Source organism: Vanessa tameamea, chromosome 8 (genome assembly GCF_037043105.1).
Source record: "Vanessa tameamea isolate UH-Manoa-2023 chromosome 8, ilVanTame1 primary haplotype, whole genome shotgun sequence".
NCBI classification, from domain to species: Eukaryota; Metazoa; Arthropoda; class Insecta; order Lepidoptera; family Nymphalidae; genus Vanessa; species Vanessa tameamea.
In genome coordinates this window covers 3,407,172-3,427,296 of record NC_087316.1, presented here as the reverse complement: position 1 = coordinate 3,427,296, position 20,125 = coordinate 3,407,172, and the positions used below count along the sequence as shown (strand labels likewise).

Below are 20,125 nucleotides of genomic sequence, written 5' to 3'. Positions count from 1 at the left end.
ATGATTCGCTAACCTAAGTATGTAACAGTGTTTTCTATTAATTCGTTTACAGTGATCATATCACTAAATGCCATACAAAGTAAGTATATTAATGACGTATGATAATTATCGTGTTTAAAACAAAAACGAATACATTTATTAATAAATAAGACAATTAGATTAGGCAATTTACATATTATATTTATCACTCCTTTTTAAATTAACTTTCGGCAATCCGAAACAATTACGTTCTTTTCGCTTGGAAAACCGAAAGTGAAATACTTTATAGCTAACTGGTAAACTCGTACTAGTACTAAGTAGTAGAAGTAGACAGTAACAGTACGTAGGGGTACTGTCCAAAAATGAATGACTGATCGGATAGGGTATAGTAATTATCTTATCTTAGGGTATAAGTACTATGGATATCTTATATATGGAATTCATATGAGTAATATATGTTTATATATATTATGATTTCTTTACATTTATCTTTTAACGTTATATAGATGGCTAAAAATATTTTGAAATTGATTATTTCAATTGACTGCCCCGTTGGCCTAGTGGCTAGATATCTGGATACCCCGCATACCCCGAGGTTCTGGATTCATACTCCATTTCGGGCCGATAAAAAAATATTAAGTTTTCTATCGAAAGATTCTCAGTTACAGACCGAAGACCGAAGTTCGAAGTATATCCTCCAAAAGCATATAAAATCGTTGGCCCTGCGTCTGAACTATTTCCGGTTGTGTCGGGTTGGGCGTCCCATCGTATAATGAGGGTGAGGGAATGCACTCTCTGTGCACCTATGTATGGAGCACACACTTGTGCCTATAATATATCTCGTATAGTCGGCCGATCTTTCTTGAGACTTGCGCCGTGGCTAAATCGGTCAGGACGACATCATTTTCATCACTACTTCAGTTAATTTTTCAAACATAAACACAAATGTTTGATATGAAAATTTTATACAAAATAAATGTTGATTACAACACCACAATCAACAAGTAACGAAAAATATAATAATTCATTTAGCCGTAAAATATTTCATAAGCATTTCTGCTACATCGGGTTCTACATCTCGAATCTCAAAAGGATAATTATTATCTTGTTTATTTTCCATGTTTATTTCACTTTTTAAAATAATTTAATTGTATTTATGGTGTGTGTGAACGTGCGCACAGATCACAGACTTACGCTCCACTGTCGACTTTAACAGTCGCACAAGCGATAATTGTGTTAACTAATACACACTAATCTTAAATTAAGTCTTAAGTACACTTTCTGCATTGAAATTTCATTTACGATCAATAGAATTTGTTTATATAAATAACGCCACCGCCAGCACACAACTAAGCAATTCCTAGTTAGACTTGGACTATTTTATATACGTATATATTACCTTTTAATCTAATTAAAACATTTTTATTTTTCTACCTGACTAATAATAGCCATCTTGATGAAAATGATAATAAACAAAATTGGTATTTTTTAAAATATATATACTATACTAAAGAAACTCTGTCTGTTTGTCTGTCTGTTTGTTAGGCTTTCATTACTGAACCAAATTTGTTGATATTTTGTATGAAATAAGCTTAAACCTCAAGAGATGCCATGATTGTGGTGCGTCTTTAGACACGGCGCGTCATATGATGGAACTCGAGGCCCATAAGCATTCTGTGGTTTATTTAGTCTGCGGAGCGGAGCAAGTCTATCATCGATCGAGATTATTGAATACATTTAAATAAAAATCAATGATTCCATTTTTAAGTAATTAATACAGGTAAATTATAACTCGGAATCATTCCTTGTAACTATACTGTACAACCTTGTAATATAAATTAATTAAATTAATTTCTTTCTTTCTAGTCATTTTAAATTTTTGAAATTATTACACACGAATTATTAAACACATTAACCCTGTCTTATATCCTGAAAATAATTTTAAAAAGCGGAGCTCCCACGAAAAGGGAAGCATGAAGCTTGTTACCAATTGCTGAAAATTCTTGTCGAAGAAGTTCCTACCTACTACCGAGCCTGTAGTTTTTCAAGAGTGTTTTATTACCTTCATTTGATTCCAACCATTAATATAATCTTTATTAATAATCGATTTCCAAAAAAGAGCGAAGATTCTCAACTCGTCGGAATATTTTTAGTTAATTATTTCAAAATACCGATATTGGTAAAATTTATGAATTAAAGAAATAATAATGTGCATTAATTTTAATAGTAACGTAAACATTATGTTAATGTTAAAAATATAATGTATTTTTATAATAAAACCAAATATTTTCTATCAGGTAAATTTGGTTAAATATAAATTTGTATATGTAAAATCATTATCACTATATTATAATAATTACATACTTTGTGTCGTTGTCTTTGAATATAGAATATAAAAATAAATTTTCTTAAAGTTCGAAAGCACCTAGATCGATTGAAACATCGATAAAAAGATGGATGTGAGCAACGTTAATTTATGTGTGTGCCATATGAGGGAATCTAAAGTCGGTGTCTCGCAGATTGTCGGAGATCCATTTGTCTGCTTCCGCTGTCGTCTCATCGTCAAAGTAATCACGCCAGCCGCCTGCTTTACCTGAAAATATTTTTCAGCCTTCAAATAATCTGGATCGAGAAGATTTTACTTCGTGGGCTTTTATTGGGGGGCTTTGTGAAAGCCCGTCTGTGCTTTTGGCTGGGAATCCCACTAATCATATAATCTTCCGAAAACAGCAAACGTAAAAACAGCCGGTTGCGGAATACGTGGAAGGTGTTACTCCTTTGATTTACTAAATTAATTATAAGTAGGCTGTAGGCTATATTGTACATTTGGTAAAGTACCTTCAACGACTTACCATTTCTAATGAATGTCGCTTGTCCCGGTATTAAGATACCGAGTTCACGCATCACGTCATAGTTGACAGACTTATTCACTTTAAAGTTCTCAATGCTAAGGTGGTCACACAGTTGGTCAATTTGCTTTTCCGTAAATTGTTTACCAAAAAATTTGCTCACTCGCTCGACAGCCGCGCGTAGATCCTGTAATCAATGAAAAGTAAATTGAAATGCTATAAATAATATAAAATAGAATAGCATCTTAAAATGCTAGACCGAAATTACACCTAATAAGTACTTCTGCGGTCCAATATGAACCGCGCTTACACAGAAGATGCCGATTCACTCTCGACCTAAAATTTTTCAGATCCAGTGATTCTGAGTGCAAATTCTTATAAAATCAATTAAGCATTTTGACCAATGAATGAGTTTTGTAATACCTTCGACAGTTCTTCATAAAACAAGAACATCATGTTGGGATGGTGCCTCTTCGCCCAAGACTCTTTGAGATGCTCGAAGTATGGGGTCCAATGATCTAAAATCGTCATTAAAATTGGTATAGAACTGCAAATACTCAATCCTATCTGAATACTTCGGTAACTGATCCAACATTAATTATTTGCTAAAATGAAATCGGACAAGTTTAGATACTTAATATTAGATAATAAGTTCCTAAATGTATGTTATGTAATAAATATTTTGTAGATGATTACCGTAATTTTAATTTAATTTAACTTATTACATTTTTTCCAAATAAATTTAGGAAAGACCAGTAGACGCGACAACATAAACCATAAACTCACGTAAATCCTTAATGAAGAATTGCCAGTAAGTTTTAAAATCACCGATGTAGCCTTGTGTCCTCATTGACTTGTTAAGGTGGAAGAAGGAGACGGCGACATCTCGCGGGTCGCGGGCTACGTAAATCACTTTGGCGGTGTCGAGTAACGACGGTGGTAGGAGGGAAAGAGGTAGATGTGTTTTGACAAAACGTGGCGAAGGTGAGATCGCAAGCTGCTCCGTCGCCGGTTGGCTAACGTACTCTAGGATTTTTAATTTATGCTCGCTATCAACGTTTTCGTCGTGGAATCGTTTTTTCATTATGGGGTGGACGTAAACTGAGAATCTGGAATTATATTAAATTCAAAGTTAATTTTACCAGCTTTGTATTGGAAGATATCATGTAATACTTATCTGGACAGTGCTTTGCATATTTAAGTTTTACTTATGTATTGTTTGTTCCTTTTAAAAAACTACTCATTTCAAGACATTTTAAGAAATATTATAGTCGCCGAATTGTTGCATTATTATTAATAAATAGTGTAATGTTATATAGATCATTATTTTAATTTCCGCATTTTTATATGCGGACGCAAAAAAAAGGCATTGGAGGAAATTGAAACGAAAATTTAACTTACTCTAAAAATGGATATCTTTCAGTGAGTGGTATTTTATTAGACTTTTCATAATCCAAGTCATTCGCCACCATCCACACGAGCTCTTGCGTCCACGTTGTTCCTGGATGTAATCACTAATGTTAAAACAAACTCAAGACTCTTATAAAATATTTACAATTAAAGGCTTATTCGTCTTTTATAAAATAATTTGTATCATTTTATTAGTAGTGTCTCTTTCAGACATACAATAAATCATTATATTTTATTTGCAGTATAAACTTCAAACCTGATCGTGGATAGCTGATTACGAAAACGTCTGTTGGACGTATGTCCATGCTGTATATATTAAATGCTTCCTTTCTGAATGCATGTGGTAAGAAGTAACCTTTTGGTCCGACACGAACGAAGCCAGTGTGTTCACCTGAAAATTTAAGCATTATTATATTTAGCAACTGATTGAAAGGTAATTGCTCATGTTTATTTGTTCGTATCAGTATGATACTGACAGTACTTATAAAGTACTTATAAAACACTTTACGTAAGAAATTACTTAGGTACCTATTTAAATATTTGCTGCTAGAGCATAAATTAATTCAAAAAGCGAGTAAATCGACTTTACCGATTAAATACAATGTAACTAGGTAATACAAGTAACGTAGTCAAATGTAGTTTATTGTTGTTGATTCATACAGAAATACATGAATCAAACGTACAAAATTTCAAGGTTCGAGGAACTATAGTGCAACACAATCAATGAATTCATTGTGTTGGTTATAATACATTTTTAAGGAAGTTATTTAGATAGTTTAATTAAACATAATGGGGAAGTGCCTAGTTCATTATTATTTTTCCAAAACAAGTTTGGGAAAATAACTGTGAGTATGACCTCGTTCTCAAGAGTATTCGACTCATATTTCCGGTAGTACAGTAAGCTATTACTACTTCCGACTTGTATCTGTATTATTAATATTACACCCAATAGACAAAGGTTTTTTGATTGTAGTGTTCAGCGCAGTGATAAAAGACATTTTCGATCGCACATCTAACATATTTTATTAATTGATTACAAACATTTTTTCGAACAAAAACTCCCAAATTGCAAATATATTTATGGATCTACATAGGTACTAAAATTATTTATTAAAAAATTTAAGAAATAATTATGGATTATTAATAGCTAGCATGTCTTGTGAAAATATATATCTTACTTACAAAATTCCGATAACAGTTTCGTCAATTTTCGAAACGCTATTCTTTCGCAAATCGATAGTGAATATCATAGATTAATCAAGCTCTCAACCAATGATATCGCGTCAATTAGCTGTCAAATGTTGTTTATTTAGCTTTTTTCCTCTTATGGTTGGAATAGAGTATTAATAATACCATTATTGGTTAAGCATGCACATTTCCCGTTGCAGACTGCGGACAAGGCAGTTCACGTGTTTGTTTTTGTGTCACTTTGATTAGATAAGCATTTAGTATATTGATACCAAAATAAATATTTATTTGATATCACGTCAATATAAATTTTCAATTTGGCATTACTAACTGAATAATAATGTATTAGTTAAGTTAATCATGATATAAATCTTAATGTAATAAGATTCATATCACAATTATTTCTTAAGGATTCCTGAAATTTGGGACTTAATAAAACCATTGTTTACGAGTTAGCATATTTTGTTAATTCTGCTTTTTTAGCCGTTTGATAATGACTGTTGTGAAACTGCAGATGTGATCATTATTCTATGCAGGTCCAGAGTGGATATACGTAAGAGAGGACAGAATCTAGTGGAACTCATTAGAGGATCTTTGTCGAAAGGCTGTTTGAAGGTAGAATAAGTGATACGTAGGTATAATAAACCATAAGTTTACCAACTAATAGGTATACATGATTACTTAAAGTCAATGTTAAGTTTAACTACTTAATTAAAAATGGTAACACAGTGGAGTCGCGTCTATATTTAAAATATTCTTTGAAAAGAATAATTATAATTGATGTTACTTGTATTATTAAAAAAGCCGTGTAATTGAAAACGTTTTTTTGAATACCTATTTAAAAGTGTAATTTGGTGTTAGCGAACATTAAACGCTCTATTTGAATTTAAATGAAGCGTAGCGTTAATAATACCATATGTATTGGGTTGGCTATAGACTGTCACCATTTCCAAATTCCACGCGAACTATGTCACATTATTATATTAAAAATAAATAAACATATAAGTTATCCAATATTTAGTATTCACATGACTCTTAACTGATCTAGTTTCCTTAGACATTAGTAATTTTATTTCTACCACGATTTATATAAATATTCAATGGTTCACATTTAATTTTCTATTTCTTCAATTTCTTATTTTGAATTTAATTCATTACTTCAGTATTTTTTTAAATATAAACACGAATGTGTTATATGAAAATATTATACAAATTAAATACAGATATGCTACACCGCAATAAACAGGCAACAATTAAATGAAAGAAGATCATTTACCCGTAAAATATTTCATAAGCATTTCTGCTACATCGGGTTCCACATCTCGAATCTCCAAAGGATAATTATTGTTGTGTTTATTTTCCATGTTTATTTCACTTTTTAAAATAATTTAATTTAATTTACGGTATGCGTGAACGCGCGCACAGTTCACAGAATCGCGGTCGACTGTCGACTTTTAAAGTCGGACAAGCGATAAGTGTGTCACAACTCACAGTCATCTTAAATTAAAACCAAAATAGGAATACTATCACTTTCTGCGCTGAAATATCATTTAAAAACAATATAATTTGTTTGCAAATAAAAACACCGCCAGCACAAGACACAATGAAGGTTACACGATTTTATTTATTAGGGTTTCCATGATTTTCTCGAATTAAATCTTAGTATAATTATATAGTTCATGTAGAACTATATAATTATACGGTTTATATTGTTTATTAACTAAAGCTATAATTGTTTTGCTGTTACTGATAATACACAATATATGTTCATTTTCAATATGTCAAATCGGTGTGCAAAAGATATTACCATATCGAAATCAAGATTATTAAATTAATTTAAATAAATATCTATGAATAATATAAAAAGTAATTCGAGTTTTGAGAAACAATACAGTTGAAATATTGCTAGGCATAATTGATTGTAACTATATTTCAATTAGCCTTGTAGAGTAAATTACTTAGATTAATTTCCTGTTTAGGACCGATTTCTTTAACAACGAGCAACAATTGAACTAATAATAATAATACCTAATAGGTAGTCATTTCCAACTCTTGAATATTTAACATGAACTGCTGGGTATTAAAAACTATTCAAGTGTGTAATTATTTTCTATACTATTACTAAATCATAAATGTATTTGTTTTAATATAATTTTTAAGTGATTCTCTCGTTAATTACCTAACTACACCATATATTAATTATTATTACAGAGTCCGTCAAATATAACACATGCTAATCAAAGACAATGAGTTTTAGACACAGGCAGTTTTTCAATTTTTAATTTATTGATATATTTACAGTATTAATTAATTTTTTTAATTTTAGTTCTTTATCTGTTATAGTAGAAATAATCGTACCCATCGTGCGTCACAATTGCAATAAAACTCTTTAAAAATATGTATTCATAGCTATCAGTTACTAGGGTCGTTCGTTCGTAGATTATATAGAGGAACTGTAGGATTGAATTTTGAAAAACGCTTACTATATTTTTTTATATAAATACATAAATCTCATGTCGGGCTCTGCATTACCGTCTTTACCATAGGGCACATGGGGCACGTACCCGGGCCCCCCTAAGAGGGCCTCGAAGAACCAACAATTTCCTTCACACGTTTTTGCTCACGTTGACTGCTGACGTTGAAGAAGTAACTAACATATTTATCAAAAAAGGCTATAAAATAGCCATAAGATTGTACAACCAATCAGATTCCTACGAATATACGAAAATTACCGCGCCGTTTATTTGAAACTATACTTGAGGCCGGGCCATAAGCAAATTATTATATAGTAAATATCTACCAAAAAAGGGCCCCAAATTCAAGGGTGACGAGGACGACGACGAGAGACGGCTCTGAGGCTCTGCACACCGTCATAACATATATGAGCTCCTGGTTCTAGTTGCATTTTTTGTTTGTCGAGAGTCTATAAAGACTTGAAAAACAGACAGGTAGACTTATATTTAGAATCTTGGGGATTTTTTTTTAAATCTCTCGTATCAATTACTTATATCTAAGATTATTTCTAATATGCCTCAACTAAAGAGTCAAGTGGTGCGCTGTGTTTTGAGCACAGGTGCGTGTGTGGAAACCATATTTACTCTTTCGGCTTACACGATCTTTTTCCCTTCATGATAAAATAAAATGGTCTCTTGCCACCATCGATGTTAAATGCAATGGGGACTCACTAGCGCGGAGAAAGCTGGACCGAACAAACGATGCAAACATTGGACTCTTATTCACAATGATGCCTTGGTTCCGTTTGCATTTGAAATAATTAGACTTTGGAGTAATAGCGCAAGAAGATTTAGATATTTTAATTGACGAATAGCGCGACATCATTTCACCCACATGAAACAAATAGTTTTGCAATTCCTCGTGTAATATTATCACGACTAATGCTCGATTATCAAATCAGAACTTAATTTTTTTTGATGAACTTCAAAAAGAGTTAAGTCTCTTTAATCAAAGTTTATATTGCTTAAAGTATTGAAATGTGATTTAGTTAGGTAACCCATTTGCGATTTATCAATGTAGATAATATGTAACATATTATCTTAGTCATCATCGAGTAACTGATAATTGTATACATATATTTCTTACTACCGTAACTCAAATATACAAAACAAAAGAAATTGCATATACATTATTTTAGACTATTTTTTTTTTTTTTGTTTTACTAGGAGGAAATGCATTTACGCATTCCGCCCGGCCGAAGGGGGACCGGGACGGATATGTAAGAATCCCGGGGCAGAAGGCCCCGTCCTACCCACTAAAACCTTCTAGAATTTCCGCCTCACCGCAGGCGACAGGGCTACGGGAACGCGCGTGGCTCACCACCGCGGCCCTGCCAGCGGCCGTCGCTGTAAAAGGGCGACTCGCCGCGAAAGGCGCGCCAGGGACATTGTTTTAGACTAAGCGCAACCCAACCATAAGCAAATAAAAAAACCATAATTATTTACTTTCCAAATAGCTAACGATTGCTCTAAGCAAATATTATTTATAAATTTTAACAGGCGCTCAATTACACCACTTTTACTAAATTAAGTTTTATGATATATGTTTGGAATATTTGTCGTTTTTATAAAATAAAGAGATTTATGTAACAATGAAGCGCGTATAAAAGTTTTCATTTATTGCATAAAGTCTTCTGGATCTGTGCTAAAATTGGGTTTTCCACAAGGGTTAATTTTAGGTTATTTTTTATTTCTGGTATATAAATGATCTTTCTTCCTATGTGAATGTAAAGGTTTGCGATATTTTATTGTTTACTAACAATACTCCGTTCATTTGTAAAGCATAGATTCACGATGGGTTTACAAAAAAAAATTGAATCCTTAAAAACCAAAATGTGTAACTCTAATTATGATATCACAAATAGCTGTGATCTAGATGAAACCGCTTCTTCAGTGTTTTTTTTAGGAATCACGTTAGATTCGAAACTACGTTGGAACCTCTTTCATTGTCCCTAATATAATAAGTACTGAGTTTCTTGATGGTTCGACTCGGTTAAATTCTACATTACGAACCGTTGCAGTTGAACTTTATATTTAATACAATTGTGTAAAATTACGGTGCAAAAAGCTTGTAAAATGCCTATTCGTATAAAGTGCTTATATAATTATTATTTTTTATTAAGACTATACTCTTAAGAGAAACATCTTATTCTGGTGTCTTATTTATGTCTGTCGTAAAACGTTATATATATAAATATTAAAATATAATAATTTATATATAATACAATCATTTTGCCACAGGTTGTTCCAGTGTTGTCAATCTTGAAATATTTCTAAAACTCAAAATGCGAAGGACAAATTAAGAACAAATAAATTGAACCATTATGTTATTTCACATTGATTTTACAAACATAATTAATATCCATTTGGTTAACTCGTTTGTATTACTCATTTGTTATGTTTTAAGATCAGATAAACATTTGACGTTTAAAGATATTTGAGAGAAAGAAAAAAATTGAATTATCAAGAAAAAATCTCCTTCGAGCCGGATTTGAACCAGCGACCTATGGATGACAATCGCACGGCTACAGTCCACCGCTCTACCAACTGAGCTATCGAAGGCACATATACGAAATAATCAAATAAACGTGCATTTTGGACATTAGGCATAAGAATACAGCCCCGTCAACAAGCGCCCGCCTGCGAGGAGTGCTCACACGATCTGAAGAAAAAATATTTCAATGGTCCAAGATTTGACCAACGCCGGGGTTTTATGCACCGCCTACACACTGAATTAAGACGAGCCTGTTTAAATATACTAGAATAGGTATACAATTTATAGTAGATAAATATCCGACAAGTAAAGTCTAATTTAAATTTTAGTTTAATTTATAGAACTCATACTAGTGCAGCAAAAAAAATTATAATAATATTTAAGTAATAGTCCAGATAATCGAATATCAAGATTCGAGAATTAATTCATCACGGATTCTAGATTAGATACGGGTTAATCTGTCAATGTCGGGTTGTTAACCCAAACTGATTACGAATTACAGTTTGATCTTGTTAAATGCTTAAAAATAGCAAAATAAGACATCGTTTAGATACAGAGGTATAGCCTATTAGATTTACGCACAACTATTACGTTCTACTAAGAGTTTATGATTAATATATCTTTATTTATATATCTCGACCAATGATTGCAACCATAAAAAAAGTCAATTAAACAACATTTGACAGCAAATTGATGCCAAATTATTGGTCGAGAGCTTGATTAATCTACGATATTCACAATGGATTCGCGAAATAAATGGCGTTATGAACGTCGACAAGACTGTTATCAAAATTTTGGAAGTAAAATTTACTGTTATAGTGTTGTATTATAAATAAAGATATATTAATCATAAACTCGTAGTAGTGTACAATTTAGCTGAATTATTAGCAAATCGCATGAAATACATAAATCTAAGGTTTGTTTATTTTTATTCCTATTTCCATTGGAATAGGCTTTACTTTTTTATATAAAATAAAATTTATTATATCATATAATAGACTTTACTTTTATTATATACCTATCCACTCTACTTATATATCTCGCCTCTTTAATCTTTTCAAACTTCTTAAAATAATATTTTCCACTACAATGCAATTTTATTCATTATTACGTTGTTTTTTGTGTATGATTTTATATCTATGTTACGAATATGTGACATAATCTTATTCAAATAAGAGAAATTTCCATGGGCTAGGCTCTACGTAGTTGTTAATACTGCACTATGAATAATCTGATACTGAATACATTTTAAAAGATTTTCTTGATAAAGAAATACTTTATAAAAAATACTTTTATAAATGTGAAAGTGACTCTGTGTATCTGTTACCTTATCGCGACTTCAGCCACTGAACTGATAGTTACATAATTTTACATAGCCATCCATTAGTTATGCTTAGGAGTTATGATTAGGACAAGACGATATAATTTAACTTTTCTTTTATGTGTTAAATGCAACGGGATCGCGGAGAGTAAGGCTTCCCAGGAAATTTTGTACCCATCCTTGTCGACGCGCAGGATCGTTGCTACGTTTAATAATATCGCTGATCACTCTTAATTTTAGTTAAAAATACAATATATATTGATCTTTATTAATAGTGGCAGTCTAATTATAACAAATGAACAAACGAACGTGATGATAAGCTAATAATAGATTCAACTGCGTCAGTGATTTATATTGAACATTGTGTTTTAGATAAAAGTTTTTATGGCATAACTGTATTATACCTATCGTATAAATATATAAATTCTATAAATTGCAAAGTAAAATTTTTACTCTAATTTAATTATAATTATTATAATTCCTTATTTATAGTTATAATATAGTAATTAATCTGTTCATATAAATTAAAAAAAGAAAATTGTTAACTGTTAATTATTATTACTGTACAACTGGCGCACGCGAGGCATAATGACTATAAGTTTAATAATATCTGATATAATTTTAGTTCTGATAATGATTATATGCCTTTGTAATATACTAATAATAATACGTGATAAATAAGAGATTACTTTTTTTTTAAATTACTTTACTCTATTATTATAAAAATAATTTACAATTAATCACAAATATAAGGCGTAACAAATAATTTAACTTATAATATAAATACATTAGACGGAACGATGTTATGCTGTAGAAGAAACTACTTCAGGCGTCTTTTCTGGAACAGAATCGCGGAAACGGCATGTTAGCGTCACTGGATCTCTTTCACGTTCCGGACCACACTGTTCTGTCGCTCCTATGAGCTTCATTTCGTCTTCTTGGTGTTGTGGTTCCGTTTCAAAACGTCGCCGACCTGCGATAACTACCTCTTCATCACGCCTGCTACCACTGTCGCCTTCCACCGATCTCTCACCTTCGGAACCGATTTCTACTCGATACGGCGTGCTAGGTTCCACGAAGGCTTCCATGACATGGTTATCAGACCTGTCCTGTGCTTGTATGTTGTCATTTCCTGTCTTTGAGTTTCTCATGAAATAGCCAAGAACGTTACCGAAAGGTAATTTTTTTGGTAAGCCAATGAGTAAGACGACATTTTGTACATCCGTTTGAACGTTAAAATTGCCGTCCTGTCGCTGGTCATAACTTGGCGCGGCGGCCGCGGCGGCAAACAGGCATGCGAGCAATAACAGCATCGTACATGCGCGTGCGTCTAATTCACCTAGTGGTCGGCGACTGGACGCTGTCATTTCTCGCGTTCCTTTAACTGAGCACCCGCGAACCAGTCGCGAGATGAATCGAGTACATTGTAACGGTTAAAACGGCACGAACGCTTTTAGTTTTACATATAGCACGTGTGACACTTACAGCTTGCAATCTGCCAGTGGGCCAGTGGATACAAACCTAGATTGTGCATAAAATATAATATAATTCATATAAGAAAAAACTATACCCTCTTAACTTATTTTCGCAACAAAATGAATGAGATACAAAAGCATTACACGAATAAGAATAATAATACATATTTATTTACATTAAGTAAGAAAAGGAATAAGGTACCTTTTTATACAGACAAATAAAACAATACTTTTTTATATGATTACAATGCTTTCTTAATATAATCGTATCGTCTTGTGTTATGGATTCGTTGTAAGTGTGTCACCTCTGACAGTGACCGCAGGTCATCGATATGATAACCGAGTTTCCTATAAACTGCGCACGCGCACATTGCTCACTATCAAAATTATTGAACAAGTAATATAGATGGACAAATTATTCTCGGAGCAGTTACCTATAAGCCTGTAATCCTACAGTTCCGAGTACCGTTATTCTAAGATCCATAATAACGTTTACGTTACAGCTAAGAGTCGATATTAATAACTGTGCATCGACAATGATGAGCTAAAGTAGATTTAATAGTTCGTAGCACTTATTGAAAATTACTACACAAGTTTTATTAAATATTTATTACATTGTGATTAAAAGTATATTAGTAACTAAAGCTGGATTTCAGTTACTATTAGTATGCTTTTGTTTTCGTTTAAGAAAAGGAGTTTGACACATCATATCGAATGTATTCTTCCTGTTTTATTTTATTGCTAAAGTATTGCTGACTAACTTCTTAGCCCGATTCAGATTCTCTGAAGAAGTAGATTGACCCCTTTTCCTTTTTTTTTGTATTTCCTGCTTTAACTATCAATGGATTATATTTTATGTACGCGTTTTCCTTTCGTAAAGCGATGTATGGAGCAAACTAGTTGCTGAAGAATTCTACATAACAGTTAAATTAATTAAATTTATTAAACTAGATTAAATATTACAGTTATTTATGAGTATTTTGGTCGACAAATAAAGGCTATTATTTTATTATATTATTATTGTTATAGAAGATAAAGCCATAGTAAAATGAAAAGTGATCGTTAATATTGCAGGAGCACCTAATTAATAATACACTTTATAAATGCATATCAGTAAATATTAAAGCTGTAAACAAAGTAGGTCTTAATAACATTTGTAAATTTCTTGCTGATTTTATCTCCTAACCTAGAATACGACTTTTTAATTCGATTGATGTGAAACTTTTATATTTGACAGGTTATAGTGTATATCCACCAACCCGCACTGGAGCAGCGTGGTGGAATATGCTCCAAACCTTCTCCTCAAAGGGAGAGGGGGCCCAGCAGTGGGAAATTTACAGGCTGCTAATGATGTATGTAGTGTATATCTAACATTGCTAGTATACATCTCCTCTTTTGACTTACTACGCATGTAAAACTGTCATTTCAAAATAACCATTTTTTATTTATAATAGATGGGCGGTTTCTTGAATAGATCACCTGATGTTAGTTGGTCACCACCGTCCAGAGACATTGGTGCTCTAAGAAGTATCGATTAGATATCGCTATGCACCTTGGGAACTAAAATTGTCCTTTGTGTCTACAGTTACCCTGGCTCACTCACGTTCAAATCGGAATACGATAATACAAAGTATTGCTGTTTAGTGGAAAAAGTGAAAATTGGGTAGTAGGTACCTAACTAGAAGGGTTTAAACAAAGCCCTATCACCAAATTTTAATTTTGACAAAAATATTAAGGTTTCAACATTATATAGTTCTGTTAACAATTTATAAGATAACAAATATTGTCTTTATTTTGGCCTCTTTCTATATTATGTTATCTGAATCCTAATAGCCAGTGAAAGCTAAGTTTTTAATGAACTTTCGCTTCTATTATTTAGATCATTCCTGTGAGACGGCAGTAGGTCATTTCGTATAAAGGAAATAAATAGAAAAAATACATTCGCTAAATATTTTAAAAGATATATTGTGAACAGAAGTATAAAAAAAATCTGAACTACTTTTTTGTACTTGTTGTTTGTACTAATTTTTCGTAATACTATTCGTAATTTCATATATGTATAACAAGTGCTTACAGATATAATGTTGTAATTATTACGTTCCACTATTGATATAAAAAATATATAGATGGTACTAAACTTTTTAGCTGCATTATTCATTGTGCTAATTCTCAAGGATGATAAAATAATTATAAAAGGATGTATTTCTTATTTTATTTAATATATTTTGATCGTAATATATTACACATTTATACATTTATTTGCATAGTATACGTAAATCAATAATGATTGTCCAATGAAATACTTTTCGGTCAAAAAAAATATCGGGTAATTTGTAATACATACAACATGTAACACAAATATTATGTTGTTATAAATTATCTCACCTGTTATCCGTTATAAGTGTTATCTCAAAATAATCGGTCGAATAAGATTACAAATTTCAAAATACACATAAATCATCTCTGCGTGTTTCTAAAAACATACTGTTTATTGTTTATTAGTAAAATCTAAATCAAACTATGTAATAACAACTCGAACGACAATTTTAAGAGGGATTTTATAAAAATTGACTTTGAATTAACAAAAATTTTAAAATATGGATTTTACCGAGGAGAATCGTCAAAAGTAAGTAGCTACGTTTTTGTTTATTTATAATCTTATTGACGTATAACTTACCAGAAATAAAATTGATATAAATAAGTTTTAACGGATAACTAAATGAAAAAGGTATGCCAATTTCGTGAAAATAATTTTAATCAAGAAAGAAAAATAACTTAGAGAATAATTACAACTAGTGACGTACAATAATATAGGTTTTAATTACTTATGCTGTATTGTGAAAATTATACACCTTTTTAATGTAATAAGGTGTTACTCTTATTCTATACATAATTAGACAAATACAAATTTTATCGTATGATCTCGGATAATAATAGAAAATACTCTTTCGAATTTTTCTTAAAAATATAAATAGATTTTACCAGTGTGAAGACATTAAGAGCGATTTAAATAAAACTTAAAAATACATTTTTTAAATGAATTTATTAAAAAACTTTATCGTACTTTGCTAATGTACATTAAGAGCCGTGATAGGCACATGTTTTCATGAGCTTAACATGTCATCTCTGTTTATTGTCGTTCATGTTCGACTGTCATAAGGTTTCAAAACTTTCACCACAAAAATAAAAGCCTTAGGCAGCCAATGGGACATAAAAAATTTACATACAGGTTGTTATTTTTAAATGTAAATAAATGCTAAGAAGTAAAAGCTAACATAACTTGTAATTTCTATATCAATCAGATAAGTAGGTTTTATACTGAATCTTCATTGCTGGTGCCTCTTTTCGAATCAAATCAAATCAAATCAATTTTATTCAAGTATACTTCACAACGAAGCGTTTTTGAATTCGGATTTTATGTATAAAGGATGAAATCCTATTATAAAGCTATCGCAATCTGTCTAACAGTCTGTCATCGAAATCGAAATTTTCACAGAATACGTGTAATTATTGTTACTGAATCATTTAAAAATAAAATATAATACGAGGCAAGTCCAGTCCGACATACATTTCGCATGTTTTTGGACTCTTATTTTTCAATTAAACCACAGTTCTAAATGGTAAAACAATATAATTAACAAAATATCCAATGAAAGGTTCCCAAGGCTAATAAAACTCTATCAGATATTAATCTTGGTTTATTGTTATAAAGTGTAGTGATAGCTATATTTTGATGTAAATAATAACATTTAGGTATAAAATCCTTTTTTAAAATATTTTATAAGGATCTACATAAAATAAGGCAATATTTTTTTCTACAACTAAATAACTTTTAGCTTTCTTCCAAAATTATATTAAAAATACAAACAACGATTTAGGGATTTTTCAATAAAAAATTATTATTTATTTTCAACAAAACAATTCACATACAATCTTACAACTTAGATTTAAATTATTATACATAATAAATGCACTTTGCAGATCACACGTAGCCTTAATATTATTTCTGATTTTTATGCATATTCACTTTATTGATGGCGCGTTCTTCGGAGCAACGGTATTATAGCATTAGCGAGACGGTGTTTCAGCCTGAAAAAATAAAACATTTGTCAAAATAATACAGATTAGATAATACTGTTGGTTTTTATATATAGGCGTTACGTGTAGTCTTATTCATCTTATAATTTAAACAATTCATCAATGACAACAAGTATTTTTATTTAAAAAAAATCGATAACGGTATTAACCCTTGATTAGCGAATTGTATTTATTAATCTTAATTAATAAGTTCTAATTTGTTATATTTTATGAATGAAGTACCTTTGAGCTTTCTCCTGTTTCCTGACTGATGCATCTTTTTTTTGGGCGGGCAAGTCTGAATTGAGGCTGACGTCACTGAGGGGCTTTTCGGCATCAGGTTTAATACTTTCTTGGGGCTTCGTAGGTGGACTTTCAGTACTCGGTTTAAGTAACACATCAATACTTGTCATATCAAAATAGTCACTCAGGTCTGAAGCTGCTTCAAGAAGTGACTCCGCTGGTGCCACTGCTATAACAACACCGTCGATGTTCAAGCGATAGTTTTCTGTTCCATTCTGCCGTTGATCGTAATGCGCATGAGTGCAATCAGCGGCAGGTGCGGCGGTGGTGATGGATAGTACCACCAGCAACACTGCCACCTCGCATACCACCCGTTTGTAGTTGACCATCTCGCTAGTCGTCTGTAAAGGCACTGAGACACGGCTTCGCTAGCGGAGCTCACTTTGTATCCACTCTCCGCTGCATCTTTTATTTATTTGCCGAGATAGCGGTACAGGCGCGGTCGATCTTACCATACCACCCAGTTAACTTAAACTGGAATTAATAAAACGCTATGTAGGCCGTTATATACATACTACATATGATTGTATAGGATACCATATATTTAGAAACGAACGATTTTCTAACAACTAATTTATATATACTTAGAAATTATTAAACATTATTTACGAATGGGTAATTATCAACATGCGTTAAGATGCAGAACTTGCTTACATTAAAGAAAGCCGGTGAAAGCGGAAAAGCTCGTAAATAAATTAACGTAGCGAAAAATATTATATTATAATACTTAACATTTTTAAAGGTTTATATGCGTAACTATAGATAATAAACAAAAAAGGATTTGTGACCAAATACATTTTTATCCAATGTACATACAAATATAATGTACCTACAAAATATTTAGATATTAGATGCTAGAAATATTTTTTAACGTTGTGAATTAATTTTCTGAATGCTGAAAGCAATGCAATTTGCAATGTAAACTTTACTTTAATAAATTTATTAAGAAAATTTCATTAATCTAACATGAGAACAAATAGTTGGCACAGATAATATTTACTCGAACAACCTGTTGCGATGCGCTTGCCCTGATCGTCTCTTAACTGTACTGTACAAACGGTAAATGGTAAAACATTTGTTTTGGATTATTTGTCACGTCTATTCAGAGATTAATTTCGTTAAATGTTTCGTATATTTATTTTATTTCTGATTTCTTGGTTGGATTCGTGAATCCCATCATACTGTACCTCAAAAGCTCCTGACTACAGTTTGAAATTAATATATATAATTAAGCATGTGATTATAATACGATATTATACAAAAAAAACTCTTTATATTAAAGTGTATGATTATTAAATTAAGTATTTCTATATTTCTTTGTACAGTTAAATTAATACTACAATAAAATATAAGTATCTAAGCTATTCTATTTAACTTGAATTTTGCTCGATGTCAATCTCCCGGTAATTACGATTTCAATTAAAATATTAAAGGGAAATACTATAAGGTTAAATATTCCTATATTACACGGGACAAATGCGTTATTTCTTTAATAAACGCATTTGTCCATAAGTGGTGTTTGAATTAAAAAAAGAAAAGATACAAATCAATAATACTATACTAATCCATATTATTATTAATATAATAAATGCGAAAGTAACTCTGTCGTCTGTCTGTCTGTCTCACTTTCACGCTAAAACCACTGGACGGATTTAAATAAAATTTGATACACAAATAGTCTAGAGCCTGAGAAAGGACATAGGCTACTTTTTATTTGGATAAAAGTGCTGTAAAGGGTTGAAAAGAGGGATTAAAAGTTGTAAGTTGTTGAAAATTTTTAGAATTTTTAGAACTAGAACCTTAAAACTTACATTTTTGGTTGTACACTTATAAACTAACCTATCATGACACCCACTAAGGAGGGAATTTTGGAAATTCTACCCCTAAAGGGGTGAAATAGGGATGGTACGTTTGTATGGAAGTCCGTAATTTTTAAGATAGAAACATAAAACTTTATTTTTGGGATACTGATTAAAAATGAGTATATACGTATTTAAACGATTCTGGATATTTTACGCCTAAGGAGTGAAATAGGGGTGACATTTCGTATATAGGATAGTCTGGAAGACCGTCATTTTTGAACTTAGAAGCAGGGAACTTCATTTTTGGGCTACTGATTAGAAATGAGTAGATACGTATTTAAGCGTTTCTTGATATTTTACGCCTAAAAGGAAAAAATAGGGGTTGACATTTCGTATACAGCTTAATCTGGAAGTCCGTCATTTTCAAGTTAGAAGCTCGAAATTTAATTTTTGGACTCCCGATTAAAAATGATTTGGATCGCATTTAAGCGTTTCTGGATATTCTACCCAAAGGGCTGAAATACACACCAATGTGGTATACAAAGAGGTCTTACATTAACGTAATATTTTAAGTTAATTTGTAAATATAGTAATAATAATATAAGAATACCTTCATAATAAATACTGCGTTAGAGTAGAACACAAGACATCTGTGAGATTGTACGATTCAATCAAATGAACAGAGTAAAATTGAATATTTATTAATATAAAAAT

At 31.5% G+C, this 20,125-nt stretch overlaps 2 protein-coding genes and 1 non-coding gene across 3 annotated transcripts; all 3 read right to left on the bottom strand.

Annotated features, from left to right (window-relative positions):
• Positions 1-2,315: 2,315 nt before the first annotated feature.
• Positions 2,316-6,909, bottom strand: LOC113399883 (sulfotransferase 1B1). Its single transcript, XM_026639148.2, has 7 exons — positions 6,703-6,909; positions 4,495-4,629; positions 4,230-4,329; positions 3,615-3,937; positions 3,252-3,346; positions 2,832-3,015; positions 2,316-2,572 (listed from the first exon to the last, which is right to left on the bottom strand). The coding sequence occupies exons 1-7, from the start codon at positions 6,788-6,790 to the stop codon at positions 2,454-2,456; spliced, it is 1,044 nt and encodes a 347-aa protein (XP_026494933.2). The 5' UTR covers positions 6,791-6,909; the 3' UTR covers positions 2,316-2,453.
• Positions 6,910-10,415: 3,506 nt separating this feature from the next.
• Positions 10,416-10,501, bottom strand: Trnay-gua (transfer RNA tyrosine (anticodon GUA)). The gene is given in 2 exon segments: positions 10,416-10,451; positions 10,465-10,501. It is a non-coding gene; the product is annotated as a tRNA-Tyr (tRNA).
• Positions 10,502-17,102: 6,601 nt separating this feature from the next.
• Positions 17,103-18,026, bottom strand: LOC113399887 (uncharacterized). Its single transcript, XM_026639151.2, has 2 exons — positions 17,550-18,026; positions 17,103-17,318 (listed from the first exon to the last, which is right to left on the bottom strand). Exons 1-2 carry the CDS (start codon positions 17,936-17,938, stop codon positions 17,258-17,260), a joined length of 450 nt encoding a protein of 149 aa, XP_026494936.2. The 5' UTR covers positions 17,939-18,026; the 3' UTR covers positions 17,103-17,257.
• Positions 18,027-20,125: the final 2,099 nt, after the last annotated feature.

Bases quoted from the DNA above. Each gene is read 5' to 3' on its own strand.
- LOC113399887 (XM_026639151.2), bottom strand. From the start codon at position 17,938: ATGGTCAACTACAAACGGGTGGTATGCGAGGTGGCAGTGTTGCTGGTG. The intron at 17,319-17,549 runs GTACTTCATTCA...TTATTTTTTCAG, and splicing joins AAACAGGAGAAAGCTCAAAG to GCTGAAACACCGTCTCGCTA.
- LOC113399883 (XM_026639148.2), bottom strand. From the start codon at position 6,790: ATGGAAAATAAACACAACAATAATTATCCTTTGGAGATTCGAGATGTG. The intron at 3,016-3,251 runs GTATTACAAAAC...CATTGATTACAG, and splicing joins TTTATGAAGAACTGTCGAAG to GATCTACGCGCGGCTGTCGA. The intron at 2,573-2,831 runs GTAAGTCGTTGA...AAATATTTTCAG, and splicing joins AGCGACATTCATTAGAAATG to GTAAAGCAGGCGGCTGGCGT.